Here is an 18,908-nt window from a genome sequence, read left to right as displayed (position 1 = left end):
TCCCATATGCCTTTTTAACCACCTTATCTACCTGTCCTGCTGCCTTCAGGGATCCAAGTACATGCACACCAAGGTCCCTCTGATCCTCTGTCCTTCCTAGGGTCCTACCATTCATTGTGTATTCCCTTGCCTTGTTAGTCCTCCCAAAATGCATCACCTCACACTTTTCAGGGTTAAATTCCATTTGCCACTGTTCTGCCCATCTAACCAACCCGTCTATATCGTCCTGTAGCCTGAAGCTTCCCTCCTCGCTATTTACCACTCCACTAATTTTCGTGTCATCTGCGAATTTACTGATCATACCTCCTACATTCATATCTAGATCATTAATGTACACTACAAACAGCAAAGGACCCAGCACCGATCCCTGTGGTAGACCACTGGACACAGGCTTCCAGTCACAAAAACAACCTTCGACCATCACCCTCTGCCTCCTGCCACTAAGCCAATTTTGTATCCAATGTGCCAAATTGCCCTGGATCCCATGGGCTCTTTTCTTCTTGACCAGTCTCCCATGCAGGACTTTGTCAGAAGCCTTACTGAAGTCCATGTAGACTACATCAACTGCACTACCCACATCCACATACCTAGTCACCCCTCTCAAAATTCAATCAAATTGGTTAGACATGATCTCCCCCTGACAAAACCATGCTGACTATCCTTGATTAATCCTTGCCCCTCCAAGTGGAGACTAATTCTGTCCCTTAGAATTTTTTCCAATAATTTCCCTACCACTGATGTTCGGCTTACTGGCATGTAATTCCCTGGTTTATCCCTACTACCCTTCTTGAATGATGGTACTACGTTAGCTGTTCTCCAGTCCTCTGGCACCTCCCCTGTGGCCATAGAGGTTCTGAAAATTTGTGTCAGAGCCCCTGCAACCTCCTCCCTTGTCTCACACAGCAGCCTGGGATACATCTCGTCAGGGCCTGGAGATTTATCCACTTTTAAGCCCACAAAAACCGCTAGTACCTCCTCCCAATACTAATTTGTTCAAGTATATCACAATCCCCCTGCCTGATTTCTATGCCTACATCGTCCTTCTCCATAGTGAACACAGCTGCAAAATATTCATTTAAAACCTCACCTACATCTTCTGGCTCTACACACAGATTGCCACTTTGGTCCCTAATGGGTCCTACTCTTTCCCTGGTTATCCTCTTGCCCTTAATATACTTCTAAAACACCTTGGAATTTTCCTTTATTTTGCCCGCCTGTGTTTTTTCATGCCCCCTCTTCGCTCTCCTAATTTATTTTTTAAGTACCCTCCTGCACTTTCTATACTCCTCTAGGGCTTCCACTGTTTTTAGTCCTTTATATCTGCCAAAAGCCTCCCTTTTTTTCCTAATCCATTCTTGTATATCCCTTGACATCCAGGGTTCTCTGGGATTGTTGGTCCCACCCTTGACCTTTACGGGAACATGTTGGCGTTGTACTCTCTCTATTTCCTTTCTGAAAGACTCCCACTGCTCTGATGTGGATTTTCCTACAAGTAGCTGACCCCAGTCCACTTTGGCCAGATCCTGCCTTATCATATTAAAATCGGCCTTCCCCCAATTTAGAACCTTTATTTCCGGTCCATCTTTGTCCTTTTCCATGACTACCTTAAATCTCACCGAATTATGGTCATTGTCACCAAAATGCCCTCCTACTGACACTTCTACCACTTGCCTGGCTACATTCCCTAGAATTAGGTCCAGTACCGCCCCCTCTCTTGTAGGACTTTCTACATGCTGGCTCAAAAAGCTCTCCTGGATGCACTATAAGAATTCCGCACCCTCTAAGCCTTTCACACTTTGACTATCCCAGTTAATATTGGGGAAGTTGAAATCTCCTACTATAATTACCCTATTATTTCTACACTTCTCTGAGATTTGCCTACATATCTGTTCCTCTATCTCCCCCTGACTGTTTGGGGGCCTATAGTACACTCCCAGCAAAGTGCTTGCCCCCTTTTTGTTTTTAAGTTCTACCCATATGGCCTCATTAGAGGAACCCGCTAATATATCATCCCTCCTTACAGCAGTAATTGACTCCTTGATTAATATTGCGACACCCCCTCTTTTACACCCCCCTCTGTCTCGCCTGAAGATTCTATACCCCGGAATATTGAGCTGCCAGTCCTGCCCCTCCCTGAACCATGTCTCTGTGATAGCAACAATATCATACTCCCATGTGTTCATCAACACCTTCAATTCATCTGCCTTACTCGCAAGACTCCTTGCATTAAAATAAATGCCATCCAACCTTTTCATACTCCCTTGTGCCGTTACATATTTGCTCTGCCTTCCAGGCTGACTTGTTTTTTCCTCTATATTTGGCTGTGCATCACCCCCTGCTATAGCTCCACTCCACATCCCATCCCCCTGCCAAGTTAGTTTAAACCCTCCCCAACAGCACACTAGCAAACCTCCCTGCAAGGATGTTGGTCCCATTCCAGTTCAGGTGCAACCCATCCGACTTGTACAGGTCCCACCTTCCCCAGAAGCAGACCCAGTGATCCAGGAACCTAAAGCCCTCCCTCCTGTACCAACTCTTTAGCCACGCATTCATCTGCTCTATCCTCCTATTCCTATACTCACTAGCACGTGGCACCGGGAGTAACCCAGAGATTACAACCTTTGAGGTCCTGCTTTTTAATCTGCTACCTAGTTCCCTAAATTCTTGTTGCAGGACCTCATCCCTCTTTCTACCCATGTCGTTGGTACCAATGTGAACCATGACCTCTGACTGTTCGCCCTCCCCCTTCAGAATGACCTGCAGCCATTCGGAAACATCCTTGACCCTGGCACCAGGGAGGCAACACACCATCCTGGAGTCACGTCTGCGGCCACAGAAACGTCTATCTGTTCCCCTTATGATAAAATCCCCTATCACTATTGCTCTCTCACTCTTTTTCCTCCCATCTTGTGCAGCTGAGCCACTCGTAGTGCCACGGACTTGGCGCTTGCTGCATCCCCCCGAGAAACCATCTCCATCAGCAGTATCCAAAACGGAAAATCTGTTGGAGAGGGAGATGGACCCAGGGGACTCCTGCACTACCTTCCTAGTTCTTTTACTCTGTCTGGCGGTCACCCATTTCCTGTCTGCCGGTGCGCTCTTTACCTGCGGTGTGACCACCTAGTTAAGCATGCTACCCACGAAGATCTCAGCTTCGCGGATGCTCCACAATGACTCCAGCTCCGATAACGTGGATTTCGAGTAGCTGCAGCTGGAGACACTTCCTGCACATGTGTTCGCCCTGGACACCTAAAGTGTCCCTGACTTCCCACATAGCACAGGAGGAGCACTCCACTCTGCCGAGCTGCACTGCCATGTCCGACCCTTAATTTACTCCCTTTACTTCCTTTAAATTAAAGAATATTAAATACACTAGGGACCTTACTTCCCTTTAAACGTGACTTACTCTAAACTAGAGACCTTACTTTTACTTTAACGACTGAACTGTAGAAATACTCACCAGGTCCTACTTACCAATCAGCTCCTTCCTGGTTGTGATGTCACTTTAGCGGTTTCGCAGTTGTTGTTGTTTGACTGCTCCCGCTCTTGGACTCTTTCCTTGGTGTAAAGTAAGAACCAATTCCTGCAGGGTGAAAAGTTAGGAAAAAACAAAGGCGAAGCAAGGGACCTCCTCCTTCCACTCCTCACCTAACTCCCTGACTCACCCAACTCGCAGCACTCTGTTTAAACCGCACTCAGACTTGGAGGGGAACTTGGAGGTGTTGGTGTTCCCATGTGCCTGCTGCCCTTGTCTTGCTAGGTGGTAGAGGTCGCGGGTTTCGGAGGTGCTGTAGAAGAAGCCTTGGCGAGTTGCTGCATTGCATCTTGTAGATGGTACACACTGCAGCCACGGTACGCTGGTGGATGGGGTGCCAATCAAGTGGGCTGCTTTGCCCTTGATGGTGTCGAGCTTCTTGAGTGTTGTTGGGGCTGCACTCATCCAGGCAAGTGGAGTATTCCATCACACTTGTTGACTTGTGCCTTGTAGATGGTGGAAATGCTTTGGGGAGTCGGGAGGTGAGACACTCGCCGCAGAATACCCAGCCTACTGCTAATCAAAATGACAATACTAATTCAGGAATATCTTGGAAATTCATCTAACAATTAAGTTTTACAGTAAGTGCTATAGTTACATTATCAGAATAGGTAAAAGACAAGATTATAAATAATACAGCATTTGGGAATCAAGCAAAGGATAGAACATTTTTAATACTGCATAAAAAAGATCAATACAAACCATCAACCTGATGTAAAATTTTACTTTCCACCTTGCCTAAGTTATCTCGGAACATAGGCACAGGAGTAGGCCATTGAACCGCTCGAGCCCGTTTCGCTATTCTGTATTTCAACCCCATTTAGCTGCGTTTGATCCATATCTCTTGATACCTGATAAAAAAATTTAAAAAATCTGTCGACCTCCGCCGTGAAAACTTCAATTGCCCCAGCATCTACAACCTTTTGGGAGAGAGAATTCTAGATTTCCACTACCCTTTATATGAAAAAATGGCTCCTAATTTCACTCCTGACTGGCCTAGCTCTAATTTTTTAATTATGCATCCATATTCTGGAGTCCCCCAGCAGAGGAAATAGCTTCTCTGTATCTACCCTTCGAATCCTTTTAACATTTTAAACACCTTGATTATATCACCTCTCAATCTCCTATACTGAAGGGAGCACAAGCCAAATTTAAGCAACTTTCCCCATAATTTAACCCTTTAAGCCCTGGTATTCTGGTGAATCTGCAGTATACATCCTCGATGTCGAGGCCAGTATATCTTTCTTGAGGTGTGATCCCCAAAACTGAACGCAGAACGCCAGATTGGGTTTGACTAAGGCTCTGTACAACTGAAGCATAACTTCCTCCCCTGTGTATCCCAGACCCCTTGAGATCAAGCCCAACATTCCATAAGACTTTTTCATTACTTTTTGTACCTGTGCATACGCTTTTAGTAATTTGTGTACCTGGACACCCAAATCCCTTAGTTCCTCCACAGTTCCGAGGCTCACCATTAAGAAAATATTCTGTTGTATCTTTCTTCGATTAAAGTGGATAACTTCGCAATTCCCCACTTTGAACTCCATCTACCACAATTTTGCCCACTTATTTTATCTGTCTGTCAATCTAAACAGCTTACTGTGCCTCCTAATTTAGCGTCATGTGCAAACTTGGATATACGGCTCTTTATTCCTTTATCCAAGTCATTAATATATATGGTGAAAAGCTGCAGCCTCAGTACAGGTCCCTGGGGAACACCAGTTGTCACATCTCCCCATTCAGAGTCCATTCCGTTTAGAGCACGCTCTATGTCTGCTACTTGCCAACCAATTACCAGCCCATGTCACAATTACTTTTATTTCTTCCGTGTTGGTAAATCTGGAATGATTAAATTACTGTTGGTTTTGTATTGATTGCGGCTCACATTGGTTTCCATTAGACTGTGATGAGTGTACGTCTTACTTCGCAAGGACCGAATACAAGGTGAGTATTTAGACTGAATGAGTGGCAACATTTTATGTAGGATTTCATAGCAATCAGTGGCGACTTATCCAGCAGCTGCTGTGCTTTCATTTTACAGCAAACATAATGGATCTTTGTGCCGCATCTTGTGAACATTGACCTCGGGCAAATAATTACTCAAGGGGTGTTAAGATGGTTCTAGTAGATATATTTTCACTTCTTTGGTAATGTAACATATGCTTGTAACTGAAGAGAAGTTAGAGGTGAGTATGGATTGGAATCTCCCATAAGAGTTGAAATTCTTGTACTTGTACTGAAGAAATATAAGTTGTTGAATAAAAACAAAGAGCAAACTTGTATTTACATACTGTAGCATCTTTCACAATCCCAGGACATCTCAAAGCACTTTACAGCCAGTGAAGTACTTTGGAAGTGTAATCACTGATGGAGATTTTGGATGTTTTATATTTCTGAAATAAGATTGAATCAGAAATCCAATTCTTTCTGGCAGTCAGATATTTTGGTCTCACCATGGGCTTCAGTAAGGCGAGACAAGTGGATACAAAGAGATGTCCTACAAATCTCAGTGTGTTCACTGTAACACAAGAGCATTGAATTTCCAACTTGGAGATGCAAGTTTGAATGCCAGACTCACTGTGACCATGTCAGAAATTCAGCAGAAATGGAAAAATAAGTTTCGGTACAACTTTCTCATGGAGGTGGAATCCAATCTCGTGAAATGCTTACGTAACACCTTGTGCCCACGTAAGACCTGTACAATACAATTCCACAGAGTCTATCTGGGTCTCTGAATTGTTAGAATTGGGTAATGTCAAAGTAGACCACAAAAGATGATGTGACGGGGTGGTGAGGACATGCCACAAACCCGTTGGATTTTGACAATTTCCAAGCATTACACCTTTCTTGGAGCATTTCTAAGGTGTTGGGTACTGAACTAGAACTGGGTCGCAAGTTCTACTAATCCTACTTAAAGCTCTTCCTGCTCATTGCAGTAGAATGATTTTATTTGCCCTACTGGTGGCAAATACCTTGTTTTTGGCTTAAAGATCAAAAGATATCCTCTAGAAATGGGACTTTGCTATCTTTGAGGATGCTAACCTTCAACATTGCAATTACAAAGATCAGGGAGAAGGAACTTTTAACACTGGTGGTGGAGTTTGAGACAAGCCGTGGGACAGCTTATAATTCCAGTTCTGACCTCTTTGGAAGTACCACCCCAATCCTATCTTGGTACAGTGAGGAGTTCTACACTGGTCTATTTTTGGGTCTGTGACTGTTGTTCACTTGCTTGGTTGTAGTGACCATGTTAAGTTTAATGTTTAGAGTTGAGTTTTTAATGACCTGCGATTTTTAAATGCATAGATGGTATATGCTAGCTTCTTGTATTGATTTTTGTATTCATTTTCAGGGTGTGGGCGTCACTGGCAAGGCTGGCATTTATTGCTCTTCCCTAGTTGCCTCAATACAACTGCAAGGCCACTTCAGAGGGCAGTTAAGAGTCTGTCGTTCTTCTTACTTGGTTCTAATTAATCCTGCAAACCACTGCCCTAATAGGCAAAATGATCCTAGCTGAACAAGCAACAGGAAGCTTGCCATTATGTAATGGTAAATGTGCAGTTTTGGCTGGTTAAGCACCAGTAGTATCCCGTGTACATTTGGGGTTCCTAAGCCTTGGTTCTGCCAACCTGTGCCGAAAATCTCTGCACTTGGTTAAGTGTGGTGTGACACTGGGGCGAGGGTGTGCATTTCTTTCGGGCAAACAGAAATTACATGTAGATTTTTGGTTCAGAGACTCTTGTACATGGTGAGGTGTTTGTTCTTTTTTAATTCATAGGATGTGGGTGTAGCTGGCCAGGCCAGCATTTATTGCCCATCCCTAATTGCCCTTGAAGGTGGTGGTGAGCTATCATCTTGAACCGCTGCAGTCTGTGTGGTGAAGGTACTCCCACAGTGCTGTTAGGTAGGGAGTTCCAGGATTTTGATCCAGCGACGATGGAGGAACGTCAATATATTTCCGAGTCAGGATGGAGTGTGATTTGGAGGGGAACTTGGAAGTGGTGGTTTCTGCACGTCAGCTATCTGGCTGACCAAAAAAGACACTCATTTTATACATTCAGAAAATACAGATTTGAAGAGCTGCAACAACTAATCTGGTTTATTCACAAAACTAGTGGATCATGTGTGATGTTTCTCATAGTCTCAAGACTGGAGCATGGTTATGATGAGTAATTGCTAACCTGTTCTGTGCCTTTGAGTAAGTAGCAGATGGCTGTGTTGCCTTTACTTCAAAGGCGATTACTTGTAATTAATTACGATACTGTTCTAAGCTTAAACGACAGGCCCTGTGTGTTGCAAGTATTAAAGGGATTAGAATAGGGCCAAATTCAGGCAATTAACCTCGGCAGTTTATAAGTAGATACATTTAGAGGCCAGTAACTGCTTCCTTTTTATCAAAAATAATTCTGCTTCTGTAACAATATGTGATATGCAAGACTTTTACAAGTACCGCCTACTTTTAATTCTACTCCTGATTTAAATTTGCTTAATTGAGTGATATGTTAATTTGAATTGCAATTTTGCAAAAAAGGCTTCTGTTTTATTTAAATTGCTTCATTTTGAGCAAAAATGACTAAATTAATAGGAGTGAACTGTATGACAGATTCAGTAGAACTAGACTCAGTCTGGAATATGAGGCAATTAAGATTTGTAACATATAAACAACAGCAAATGCATTTTTATAGCGTCTTTAACATAGGAAGGCGTTTTGCAGAAGTGTAATCAGACAGAAATTGACACTGAGCTGAAGAAGGTTGATATTAGGAGGGGTGACTCAAAGCTTGATTTATAGAGGGTTTTAAAGGAGGGGAAAGAGGTGAAGACATGGAGAGGTTTAGGAAGGGAATTCCAAAGTTTAGGGCCTAGATGGCGAAGGAACAGCCGCCAATATTGGGATGAAGGGAGTGGGAGAGGCCAGAATTAGAGGAATGCAGAGTTCTCGGACTAGGGCGAGAGGAGGTTACAGCGAAAGGGAGGGGCAAGGATAAATACTTGGGGGGGCTCCAAAGGTAACGGTGTGGGGGGTAGGAAGAGTAGCCACTCTTACCTGGCCTATGTTGTACTGGTAAGAGACTCCGTCCTCAGGAAGCAGCACCAAAGCTGCGTGACTCCAGTAATAAAACATGTTATACAACAGCACACATCACGGGCCGACATGAACTCTCCTTCCCTCCAGTTGTGTTTCTCTCTCCCCAGTTTGTGTTGCGCTCGCTCCTTCCCCAATTTGTGTTTTCCTCCCTCCCTCCCCAGTTTGTGTTTCTCGCTCTCTCCCTCCCCAGTTTGTGGTGTTCTCTGTCTCCCTCCCCTAATTTCTCAGAATTTCTCAGCAATTTTTGTTAGCCCAATGCTGCCATCTACACAACTAGCAATCAAGCAGTGCCTTCTGAATAATGGGAAAACCTACAGGGCTCAGACAAGGTGGTTTGGTTGCAAGCCATGACAGCCAGGGTGCTGCGCGTGCGTGAACCATGCATACAAGGACCGTTTCTCCTGAGTCCCCAGCAGCAGCACTCGGGAGACCAATTGCTAATTCCAGTGGGCTCCGCCCAAAGCGGGAGGGTTGGGAACACTAGTCACAGTGACAAAGGATGCCATTAGTGACTTTGATTCAGGCTGTTTCAGTGCTGTGGCAGGGGTGGAAACCTGATTGGAACGGTTACCTAATTAAGCTAGTATTCGCAAGACAAAGATAAACAACATTCTTTGAAATAAAGACAACAGCCTGATACTTTTTTACTTTTGTTTTATACTATTGCTTTTTGATGTACTAAAAATAAATATAAAGCTGTTAATTTGTGATCTTTTAAATACTGAAACCAGGCAAGGGGTTATCACCATAATCACAGGTTCATGGTGTCCTAATTTGACCCCAGGTTCAACTGCCACAACTGGGCTTTTGGGTTGTGTTCATTCTCTACCAGCTGTTGTTTAGCTGTGTGGCTTCTCAGCATTTTATTTGGTGTTTCCGCCCCCCCCCCCCCCCCCCCAAAACACACACACACACAGCACACAATGTACTGTACAGAGTTCCCACTTAAACAGGACAGATGTGCTTTTAAATTGTTTCCCAATCTTCCTGCCTTTTGGCTAATTGCCTGTTTCACCCTTTCTATTTTCCTGATTTCTCAATCGTGCTGACGTGCGCTGGAGACCTACAATGGCAAGTAAAATTTAAAATACATTTTAGATGAATATGGCCGAAGGGAGGAGGTAAAGAAAAAAATATAAAATTTTCTACAGGAGGCAAGGACCATGGTGGGAAGTAAGAGGCAGTGGCAGACAAAAGTAAAGTAAATTGAATAAAGAAAGAACATCCTCAAGATGTTCCAAAGTGCTGTACAGCCTATGAACTATTTTTGATGTACAGTCACTGTTATGTAGGCAAATGTGGCAGTTTGAACACAGCAAGATCCCACAAACAACAATGAGATTTTTTTTGGAAGTTAGTTAGTGGATACATGTTTGTCAGAACAGTGGATGAAATCCCCTGCTCTTCAAATATTTCCGTGGAATCTTTTGCATCCATCTGAACAGGCAGATGGGGCCTCATATTAAAGTCTCATCTGAAAGACCACGGGCTAAAAATTTGATGACCCAAATCGAGCTCCTGAGCATCCAATATGACTGGCGGGGCATATTCCATACGCGGCAGAAGTGCGCCGCCCGCCATATTGGTAAAGGCAGAAAAAGAGGTGCCCAGGGCCCACATCCGTTTGAGGCTCCGTTTGTAAAATTGGGCTACCCTGAGTGTCAACATGCAGTATTACATGTTCTTAAAGGGACTGCTGGAGACTGCCACTAAAAAAAAGGTGTTTTTTTTTTTTTTTAAACGTGAATGCGGAGCAGGAGAGCTCCTCCCGGCTCAACTGCAGTGCTGAAGTCTGTTGTCATCCCCTGCTTGACCCCTTCCCAATCATTCCCCTCGCTCTCCCAATCATGCTACCTTTCCCGGTCTCCACTTCCTCTCCTGCGCACTGCCCCGCTTCCCTCTCCTGGTCATTGTTCTTCCCCCACACCACACTTGGTCGTATCCTCCCAATTAGAGACACCGTGAGAGGGGAAGATACACTTCTATTGTTACATTGTTATAGTATCACATCGTTAAATGGAACTACTTTGGTATGGTGTAGTTATATTGCTATGTGGCACACTGTGCACGGACAGTGCAGCGTTGGACACCTTGTATCACTCTGCACCATGCGGCAGCACAGAAACAAGGCAAGAATACAGCTAGTAAAAGCAGTAACTAAAATGAGCGAAAAGTGTCTTATTTATAGTATAAGAACACAAGGAGACACAACATGGTGGCAGCGGTATAAGTGAGTAAAAAATTGTGCTGTACGAACTACGAGTAAGACGAAAAGTGATTTTATGAGCTGATTGTGAGTGCCGATGTCTGCGGTGATTTGAGAGTGAATTGTATGGGAAACTAAAATGACGACTGTGCAAATGCAACCCCTCATGAACTGGGAAGCCGACAATATAGTAGAAGCATTCCGCAAGTTCAAACAGAAATGTGAGCTTACATTCAAAAGCTTCCTGAAGGGCGCTACCAACGAGGAAAAGGTTAGTTACATTCTGTTGTGGACAGGAGAAAAAGGTCTAGATTTGTATAATAGCTGGAGTTTGACTGAAGAGGAAAAGGAAAACCCTGCGACAATTTTTGATAAATTCAGCAACCATCTACTGCCTAAATCCAATCACCGTATACACAGATACAAATTCCAGAGTCGAAGACAGGAACCCGGTGAAACAGCTGACAATTTCCTGACAAGGCTGAGAAATGAAGCCAGCAAGTGTAAATTTAAGGAAATGGAAGAAAGGCTTGTGGACCAGCTAATATGGGGGTCAGCGCATGTAGAGGTACAAAATGCCCTGATAGGAAAAGAAAAGCTCAGAATATCAGAGGCTGTAGATACTGCGAGAGCTCATGAAGCCATGAAGCAGCAAATGAAAACGCTGATTTCTCAAACGGCTGACATGCGGACGGCTTCTGAGACGGACAACAGAGTGGATGCAGTGAGAGAGAAATACAACACACAAAGACATGCACATGACAACGGGGAAAACGTGCAGAAATTGTGGAAGACCGCACGATTACCCAGACAAGAGGAAATGTCCAGCATATGGAACAAGCTGCAATGCATGTGGCAAACTAAACCACTGGGAAAAGAGGTGTAGAACGAAGAAAGAAGGAACATACATCAAAAACAAAGGCGGACAGCAGAACCAGAGAAAGAAACACCATATCCATGCCATGGATGAGCAGGATGATGATTATGATCACGACAATGCACTAAACATCGAAACCATAAAGATACAGCTTCACGAGATGTCCAGAGCGGAAAATACTCCGAGGAGAGAATTGCACACCATCATCCAAATCAAAAAAAATCAAAGGTCGGCCCAAAACCATCAACTTAAAGTTGAAGCTGGACACGGGCTCAGAGCAACACTCTCCCATTGAGACTGTACCAGCAGATCTTTCCCGAAAACCTGAGAGAAGATGGCTACCTGAAAAATGGTTGTTTAAAGGCAAGTAATGTCACGCTGACAGCATACGGGGGGAGTGAGATTAAACAACTTGGAATAACCTTTATCAAAGGGACACACAAAAGAAAGAACATCAACTGCATGTTCTATGTCACTGACACTGAGGGGCCAGCGATCCTGGGATTAAACAGCTGCGAGAAGTTGAGATTGATCTCAGTGCATCACGAGCTGACGGAAGCGCCACTGAAGATAGACAGCAACACCCCACTGGAGAACCGCCCACAAATCAAGAGTAAAAAAGACTTGATAGACATGTATCCGGAATGTTTTGATGATACAGTGGGATGTTTCGGAGATTTCCAATACCACATCACCATCGATCCAGAGGTAAAGCCCGTTATCCATGCTCCATGAAAAGTACTCATCGAGCTGAAGACAAAGCTTGAAAGAGAGCTGAAGGAGATGGAAGAAAAGGGAGTGATCGCAAAGGTCACTCAACCCACAGACTGGGTAAACTCAATTGTGGTATGAGAAAAGCCAAACGGGCGTCTCAGAATATGTTTGGACCCCAAAGATCTAAACCAGGCGATAAAGAGGGACCACTATCCCACCCCAAAGCTAGAGGAGATTACGCCATCACTGGCAGGAGCCAAGGTTTTCTCAAAACTAGATGCCAGAAATGGATATTGGAACGTGAAGTTGGATGAGGAATCAACAACACTGACAACATTCAACACACCATTTGGGCGTTACAAATTCCTGCGGCTACCATTCGGGCTAAAGGTCCGTCAAGATATCTTTCAACAGAAAATAGACGAGACATACAGAGGCTGTGAAGGAGCTATAGGAATAGCTGATGATATTCAGATCTATGGAGCAGATGAAAGAGACCATGACATGCACCTACATGAGGCCATGGAGAGTACCAGGAAGGCTGGCATCAAGTTAAATGCAGATAAGTGCATAGTTAAAGTCAAGGAATGCCAATTCTTCGGTATGATTTATACACCAGAGGGAGTCAAGCCAAATCCAGAGAAGATTGCGGCGATTGCTGAAATGAAACCACCCAAAGACAAGAAAGAGCAGTTAAACATCACAATTGTGCTCCAAACCCCAGGCTATAATGAAAAATATCACAGACGATTCACTATTTTATCATCAATGAGTTACAGTTACATGGGAATGATTTCAAATTTGAGAAACACAAGTTTATTAAGTTGCTTGTGTGAGTGAAATGATGGCCTTTGATGTCAGGGGAGTGTGACAGTTGATAGACCTCAGTCATTGATTTGTGTTAATTCTGTTAACCTGTCTCCTGAGCAAAGAGACACTTGCAGACTTGCCAGGAAGAGTGTTATACAGGCACTAGCTTTGTTTGGAATGTGGCAATGTTTGATCACAGTCGTTGCTTTTTCATCATCATTTGTATTTACAAAATGTGTTGCTGGGACATTAAATCACAAAAATCTTCAGATGTTTAACACTAATTTCAGTATCCACAGAATGTCTATCTCCTCAACAGACATAAAACATAGAAAATGTGATTGTTTCATTTTTACTGTGTCTTTTTAGAATATACAGATGCACATTGTGCTTGTATTTTACTGTGTCATCCCAGCTGTTGTCTCTATTCCCGGAAGTCTCCTCTTTGATTAAAACAGACAGGTTCACTGTTTATTTATCAGATGTATGGGGGAGGGAGGGAAGGAAGGAAGGAAAGGAACAGATTGTTCGAAGTGCTAACCTGCCATTAATGATATCCTGCTGACGACGCAAAGACTCAAGTTATTTGTATGCAGAAGGTTTTGAGTTACTGTTCAGAGACTTTCTCCATGTTATCTTGCAATAGTAACAGGTATCATCAAAATAACTAAACAGAGAGCATGCTTTCTCCTCGATAGCAAAATACTGCAGATGCTGGAAATCCGAAATAACAACAGAAAATGCTGGAAAAACTCAGCAGTCCAGGCAACATCCGTGGAGAGAAATTAGAGTCAACATTTCGGGTCTAACCCTTTATCAAGACTGAAGAGGCACAGGGAATGAAATAGATTAAGAGGCCAGGCTGGGAGAGAACAAAAGAGAAGAGACATTAAGAGATATTCAAAATGAGATGAGATGGTGATAGGACTAGTGGAGACAAAAGACAGCTCTAGATTAGGTGTGAAATGCGCTGGCAGAATGAGAGATAGCTGCCATGTGGGAGAGAGAAAAAAAAAGGAAAGGGCGGGGGGAACCAAAACAAAGGTGTGGATAAAAAATATAAGTAAAAATGTAATAGGGGCCGAGGTTATGATCTGAAATTGTTGAACTCGATATTGAGTCCGGAAGGCTGTAAAGTGCCTAATTGGAAGATGAGTGCAATTTCCACTGTTGATGCTGTTCAGTATTCTCCAAACATTACGCATTTTTATAAGTACCAGTCACCAAAGTTTATTTATTTACTCTTTTCCCACCAGTTGTATGTCGGTACATTTTATGAAAAGAATTTCACTTGTTCGGGATCAGGAGCTGACCTTTCTCCTGCCAGCCAAATGATGCTGAAAAAGAGCATTCTTGCATTTCCTGTCTCTGAAAAGCAGGGGTAGGGAGGCCACAAACAAATCTCCCTATCCAGAGATTGGATCATTGAAGAGGAAGCTGCAAACATTACTCTCTCGCACTTCCAGCAATGCCAGAGGACGAAGAGTGAGTTGTACTTAAAAGGTGTGTGGAACCAGGAAACCAGAAGGAAGAAGAGAGTGAAGAAAGCCCAGACAGTATAGAAAGTAGCATTTGTGTCGCGCCTTTCACAACCTCAGGATGTCCAAAAGCACTTTACAGACAATGAAGTACTGTTGAAGTGTAGTCAGTGTTGTAATGTAGGAAACATGGCGGCCAATTTGCGCAAGACAAGGTCCCACCAACAGCAATACGACAATGACCAGATAATCTGTTTTAGTGATGTTGGTTGAGGGATAACAGTTGACCAGGACACTGGAGTGAATGCCCCTGCTCTTCTTTGAAATAATATCGTGGGATCTTTTATGGCCACCTGAGTTGGGGCTTCGGTTTAACGTCTCATCCGAAAGATAGCACCTCTGACCGTGCAGCATTCCCTTAGTGTTGCACTGGAGTTTCAGCCTAGATTTTGTGCTCAAATCTCTGGAATGGGACTTGAACCCACAAACTTTTGACTCGGAGGCGAAGAGGCAAATTGTACTTTCTCAACTGATGCCCAGGTCAGACCAACTAATGACTACAGACTGGGAATTGAATCTTGAGACCTTCTGATCTGTATGGCTTATTTCACTTGTGCATCTAACAGTCAGAAGTGAATGGACTAAGAAAATGCTTAAATGATAACTTCAGAAATAGTATCTCTAATGATGCTCTTGGAATTAGTATCCAGGCACCTGCTATTTGCTCGTTTCTCTGATGTCCAGGTTCTCTTCACTCTCCTACCCCTTTTGGTTTCCAGGTTCCACGCACCTCTTAAGTACTGGCATGGATTGAAAATTGGTTAACAGACAGGAAACGGAGAGTAGGAATAAATGTGTCTTTTTCGGGGTGGCAGGCGGTGACTCTCAATATATATCAATGATTTTGGATGAGGGAACCAAATGTAATATTTCCAAGTTTGCCGATGACATGAAAATAGGTGAGATTGTGAGTTGTGAGGAGGATGCAAAGAGGCTTCAAGGTGTTTTAGACAAGTTGAGTGAGGTGGGCAAATGCATGGCAGATGCAGTATAACGTGGATAAATGTGAAGTTATCCACTTTGGCAGGAAAAACAGAAAGGCAGAGTATTATTTAAATGGTGATAGATTGGGAAATGTTGATGTACAGAGGGACCTGGATGCCCTTGTGCACCAGTCACTGAAAGCAAACATGCAGGTGCATCAAGCAGTTAGGAAGGCAAATGGTATGTTGGCCTTCATTGCAAGAGGATTTGAGTACAGGAGCAAGGATGTCTTACTACAGTTATACAGGGCCTTGGTGAGACCACACCTGGAGTACTGTGTGCAGTTTTGATCTCCTAACCTAAGAAAGGATATACTTGCCATAGAGGGGGTGCAGCGAAGGTTCACCAGACTGATTCCTGGGATGGCAGAACTGTTGTATGAGGAGAGATTGGGTCAACTAGGCCTGTATTCACTAGAGTTCAGAAGAATGAGAGGGAATCTCATTGAAACGTATAAAATTCTGACAGGGCTAGACAGACTGGATGCAGGAAGGATGTTTCTCCTGGCTGGGAGCTCTGTATTGAGGGGTCACAGTCTCAGGATACGGGGCAGGACATTTAGGACTGAGCTGAGTAGAAATTTCTTCACTCAGGGTGGTGAACCTGTGGAATTCTCTACCACAGAAGGCTGTGGAGGCCAAGTCACTGAATATATTTAAGAAGCAGATAGATAGATTTCTAGACGCAAAAGACGTCAATGGGTATGGGGAGAGCGCGGGAATATGGTATTGAAATAGAGGATCAGCCATGATCATATTGAATGGCGGAGCAGGCTCGAAGGGCCGAATGGCCTACTTCTGCTCCTATGTTTCTATGTACAACTTACTCTTAGTCCTCTGGCAATGCTGGAAGTGCAAGAGAGTAACTTTCACAGCTTCCTCTTCAATGTTCCATTCTCTGAATAGGGAGATAGATTTGTTGGTGGCCTCCCTACCCCTGCTTTTCAGAGACAGGGGCCTAGAAATTGAGTGGGGTTAGCGCCCATTTTGAGGCGCTAGAGGGCCTAGCGCCGCAAGTACAGCCGATTGAGAAATTCACTTGGGCGCTGCCATCGGCGTTAGCCGGTTGCGCTGCGCCGGCACCGATGACGTCATAGGTGCCGGTTGCGCTGCGCCGGCACCGATGACGTCATCGGTGTGCGCAGCGTCCCGGTTGCCGTGGCAACGCGCCCGAACGCCGAAATTGAGTTGCGGCCGCCTCGCCCATGGCAGCCGCAACCAACGATTTTTCAAAAGTTCACTACGGGTCTTAGCGCCGGCGCATTAAGGTCGCGCGGCGGCCGGCCGCTTTCCTGGCAGCCGCCTGCCCGCACCTCCCTCCCCGGACTCCTCCAACACCCCCCCGCGGCACAGATGCGTGTGGGCCGCGAGCCCGGCACTTCTCAGAGGTGCCGGGCTCATTTTTCTCCACAGATCAACGGCCAGCGGTCGGGTGCAGGCAGCTCCTCCTTAACGGAAGGAGGAGGCCTGCACTTCCCCAGCCTGCCGCACCGCATCGGGTGCCGCCGCGGCGGATTAGCGCCGCCATGCGGCAGTCAGCGCCCATTGCGAGGCGCTGACACCCTCCAGTAGCGCCGGCAGCCGTCTGGGCGCGGCGCTACTGAATTTTTGGCGCGCGCAGTGGGACTTAGCGCCGGCGCTAAAGCCCTGGCGCGGCGCCAACTCAATTTCTAGGCCAGGATATTAATTTAAATTAATGTCCGATGAGTGAAAAGGAGATTGGTTAATGTTTCAGCTGTGGTCCTTTGTCAGAATTTTCATCAGCTCTGTTGAAGGTTTGTACCTGAAATGTTGATGTATATTTTCTCTTTCAGATGCTGACTGATGGGGCCAGAAATTCGGGTCGGAGGCTGCCCGCGGGTGCAAGCCCCCGACCTGCACTTACCTAGCGCGTCGGCCATTGTGCTGTGGGCCCGCTTGGGATTCCGATCCTGGGCCTGCTCCAACTGCCAGCGCGCAGTGCTCACGTATCCCAGGGGCGCAGTTAGTTCGAAGCGTCCCCTGGGATCACGTGGGCCATGGAGAGCCAATCGTAGCAGCGAATCTCTATTCATAGATTTGACAGGAAGACCTGTCAAATCTATGAATAGAGTTCGGTCCCAAAACATAACTAAAGCTTCAAATAAAAAAAATTTAAATCACATTTTTAAAATAACTAAATTGCATAAAATAACTTTTAAACAATAATTAACATTTTTGAAAAAATTAATTACAGTTTTTAACTGAGCTAATAATAAACTTACCTTTCTTTAAAGTATTTAAAAATAATAAACCTGTGGAAAAAATGTTTTAATTTTACTTAATTCACCACTTAGTGACTGCTTTTTAAAAGCGTAGCTGCTGGAGACTTACCCTCCCGGAGAAACCTGTGTTTAAAAAAAAAAAAAAAAAAATATTAAAAAAAAACGGAAGTTCCAGGCGTACGCACTGCCTCTCCAGCGCACGCGTTCGACCTGTGAACCCCTTCCTTTAAGGGAACGGAAGTTCCGGTTTCCCGCGCATGCGTACTCACCCGTGGGGACCCGAAGTTCTGGCCCATGCTTTCTGGTAATATTTTTCCTGTGTTTAGAAAGTAATAGTCCTTGATCTTAGTAGAGTAACCATTTCCTTTTATAAGAGGAGATTATTGGAGTTGTCATGTTTTTGTATGGTTTGATTTTTCTTACTGAAATGACAGTATCTTTCTCTTCATGATCAACAGCACGGCGAAATACAGCCTGGTAACATTCCTGCCTCGCTTCTTGTATGAACAGATCAGAAGAGCTGCGAATGCTTTCTTTCTTTTTATAGCCTTATTACAAGTAAGTTTAACTTGGACGTGTTTGGGTAAGATTCCACTCTAATTCATAGTATTTCTATGGTGTTTTTCCCTTCATTGTGCCTACTTTTGTATAAATTGTTAGAGTAAATGCTATTGATAAAATTAAGGGGATCTGATAACTTTCCATTTAAGATCACATCGTTCTCACTCGTCATTACAGCCAAGCATGCTATTGCACTCCTGATTTATACACGTTTCACAAAGGTCACTGGATAGCGATCAGGACAAGTAACCTTTGGGATTCCACCCCTGCTCCCAGGTGCCCAAGGATTATGAGGCAACTTGTAGAGCACCCCAACTGCTGTCCACTTGAGATCAACTGATGCAGCACAGAG

General features: G+C 44.4%; 1 protein-coding gene across 9 annotated transcripts in view; it reads left to right on the top strand.

Moving 5' to 3' along the window:
• Nucleotides 1-18,908, top strand: part of atp8a2 (ATPase phospholipid transporting 8A2) — a 696,532-nt gene that overhangs the window by 211,661 nt on the left and 465,963 nt on the right. For 8 of the 9 annotated variants that reach the window (XM_085999230.1, XM_085999235.1, XM_085999228.1 and 5 more), the window contains one exon: nucleotides 18,454-18,553. In XM_085999230.1, the coding sequence (XP_085855356.1) occupies nucleotides 18,454-18,553 (100 nt within the window). The remainder of the gene's footprint in view (nucleotides 1-18,453; nucleotides 18,554-18,908) is intronic. The other variant, XM_085999229.1, reaches the window with a different exon arrangement.

The sequence above is a fragment of the Somniosus microcephalus genome, chromosome 10 (genome assembly GCF_052327205.1).
Source record: "Somniosus microcephalus isolate GS21.2 chromosome 10, FLI_Smic_1.0, whole genome shotgun sequence".
Taxonomy (NCBI): domain Eukaryota; kingdom Metazoa; phylum Chordata; class Chondrichthyes; order Squaliformes; family Somniosidae; genus Somniosus; species Somniosus microcephalus.
This window is presented reverse-complemented; position numbering and strand designations above follow the sequence as displayed.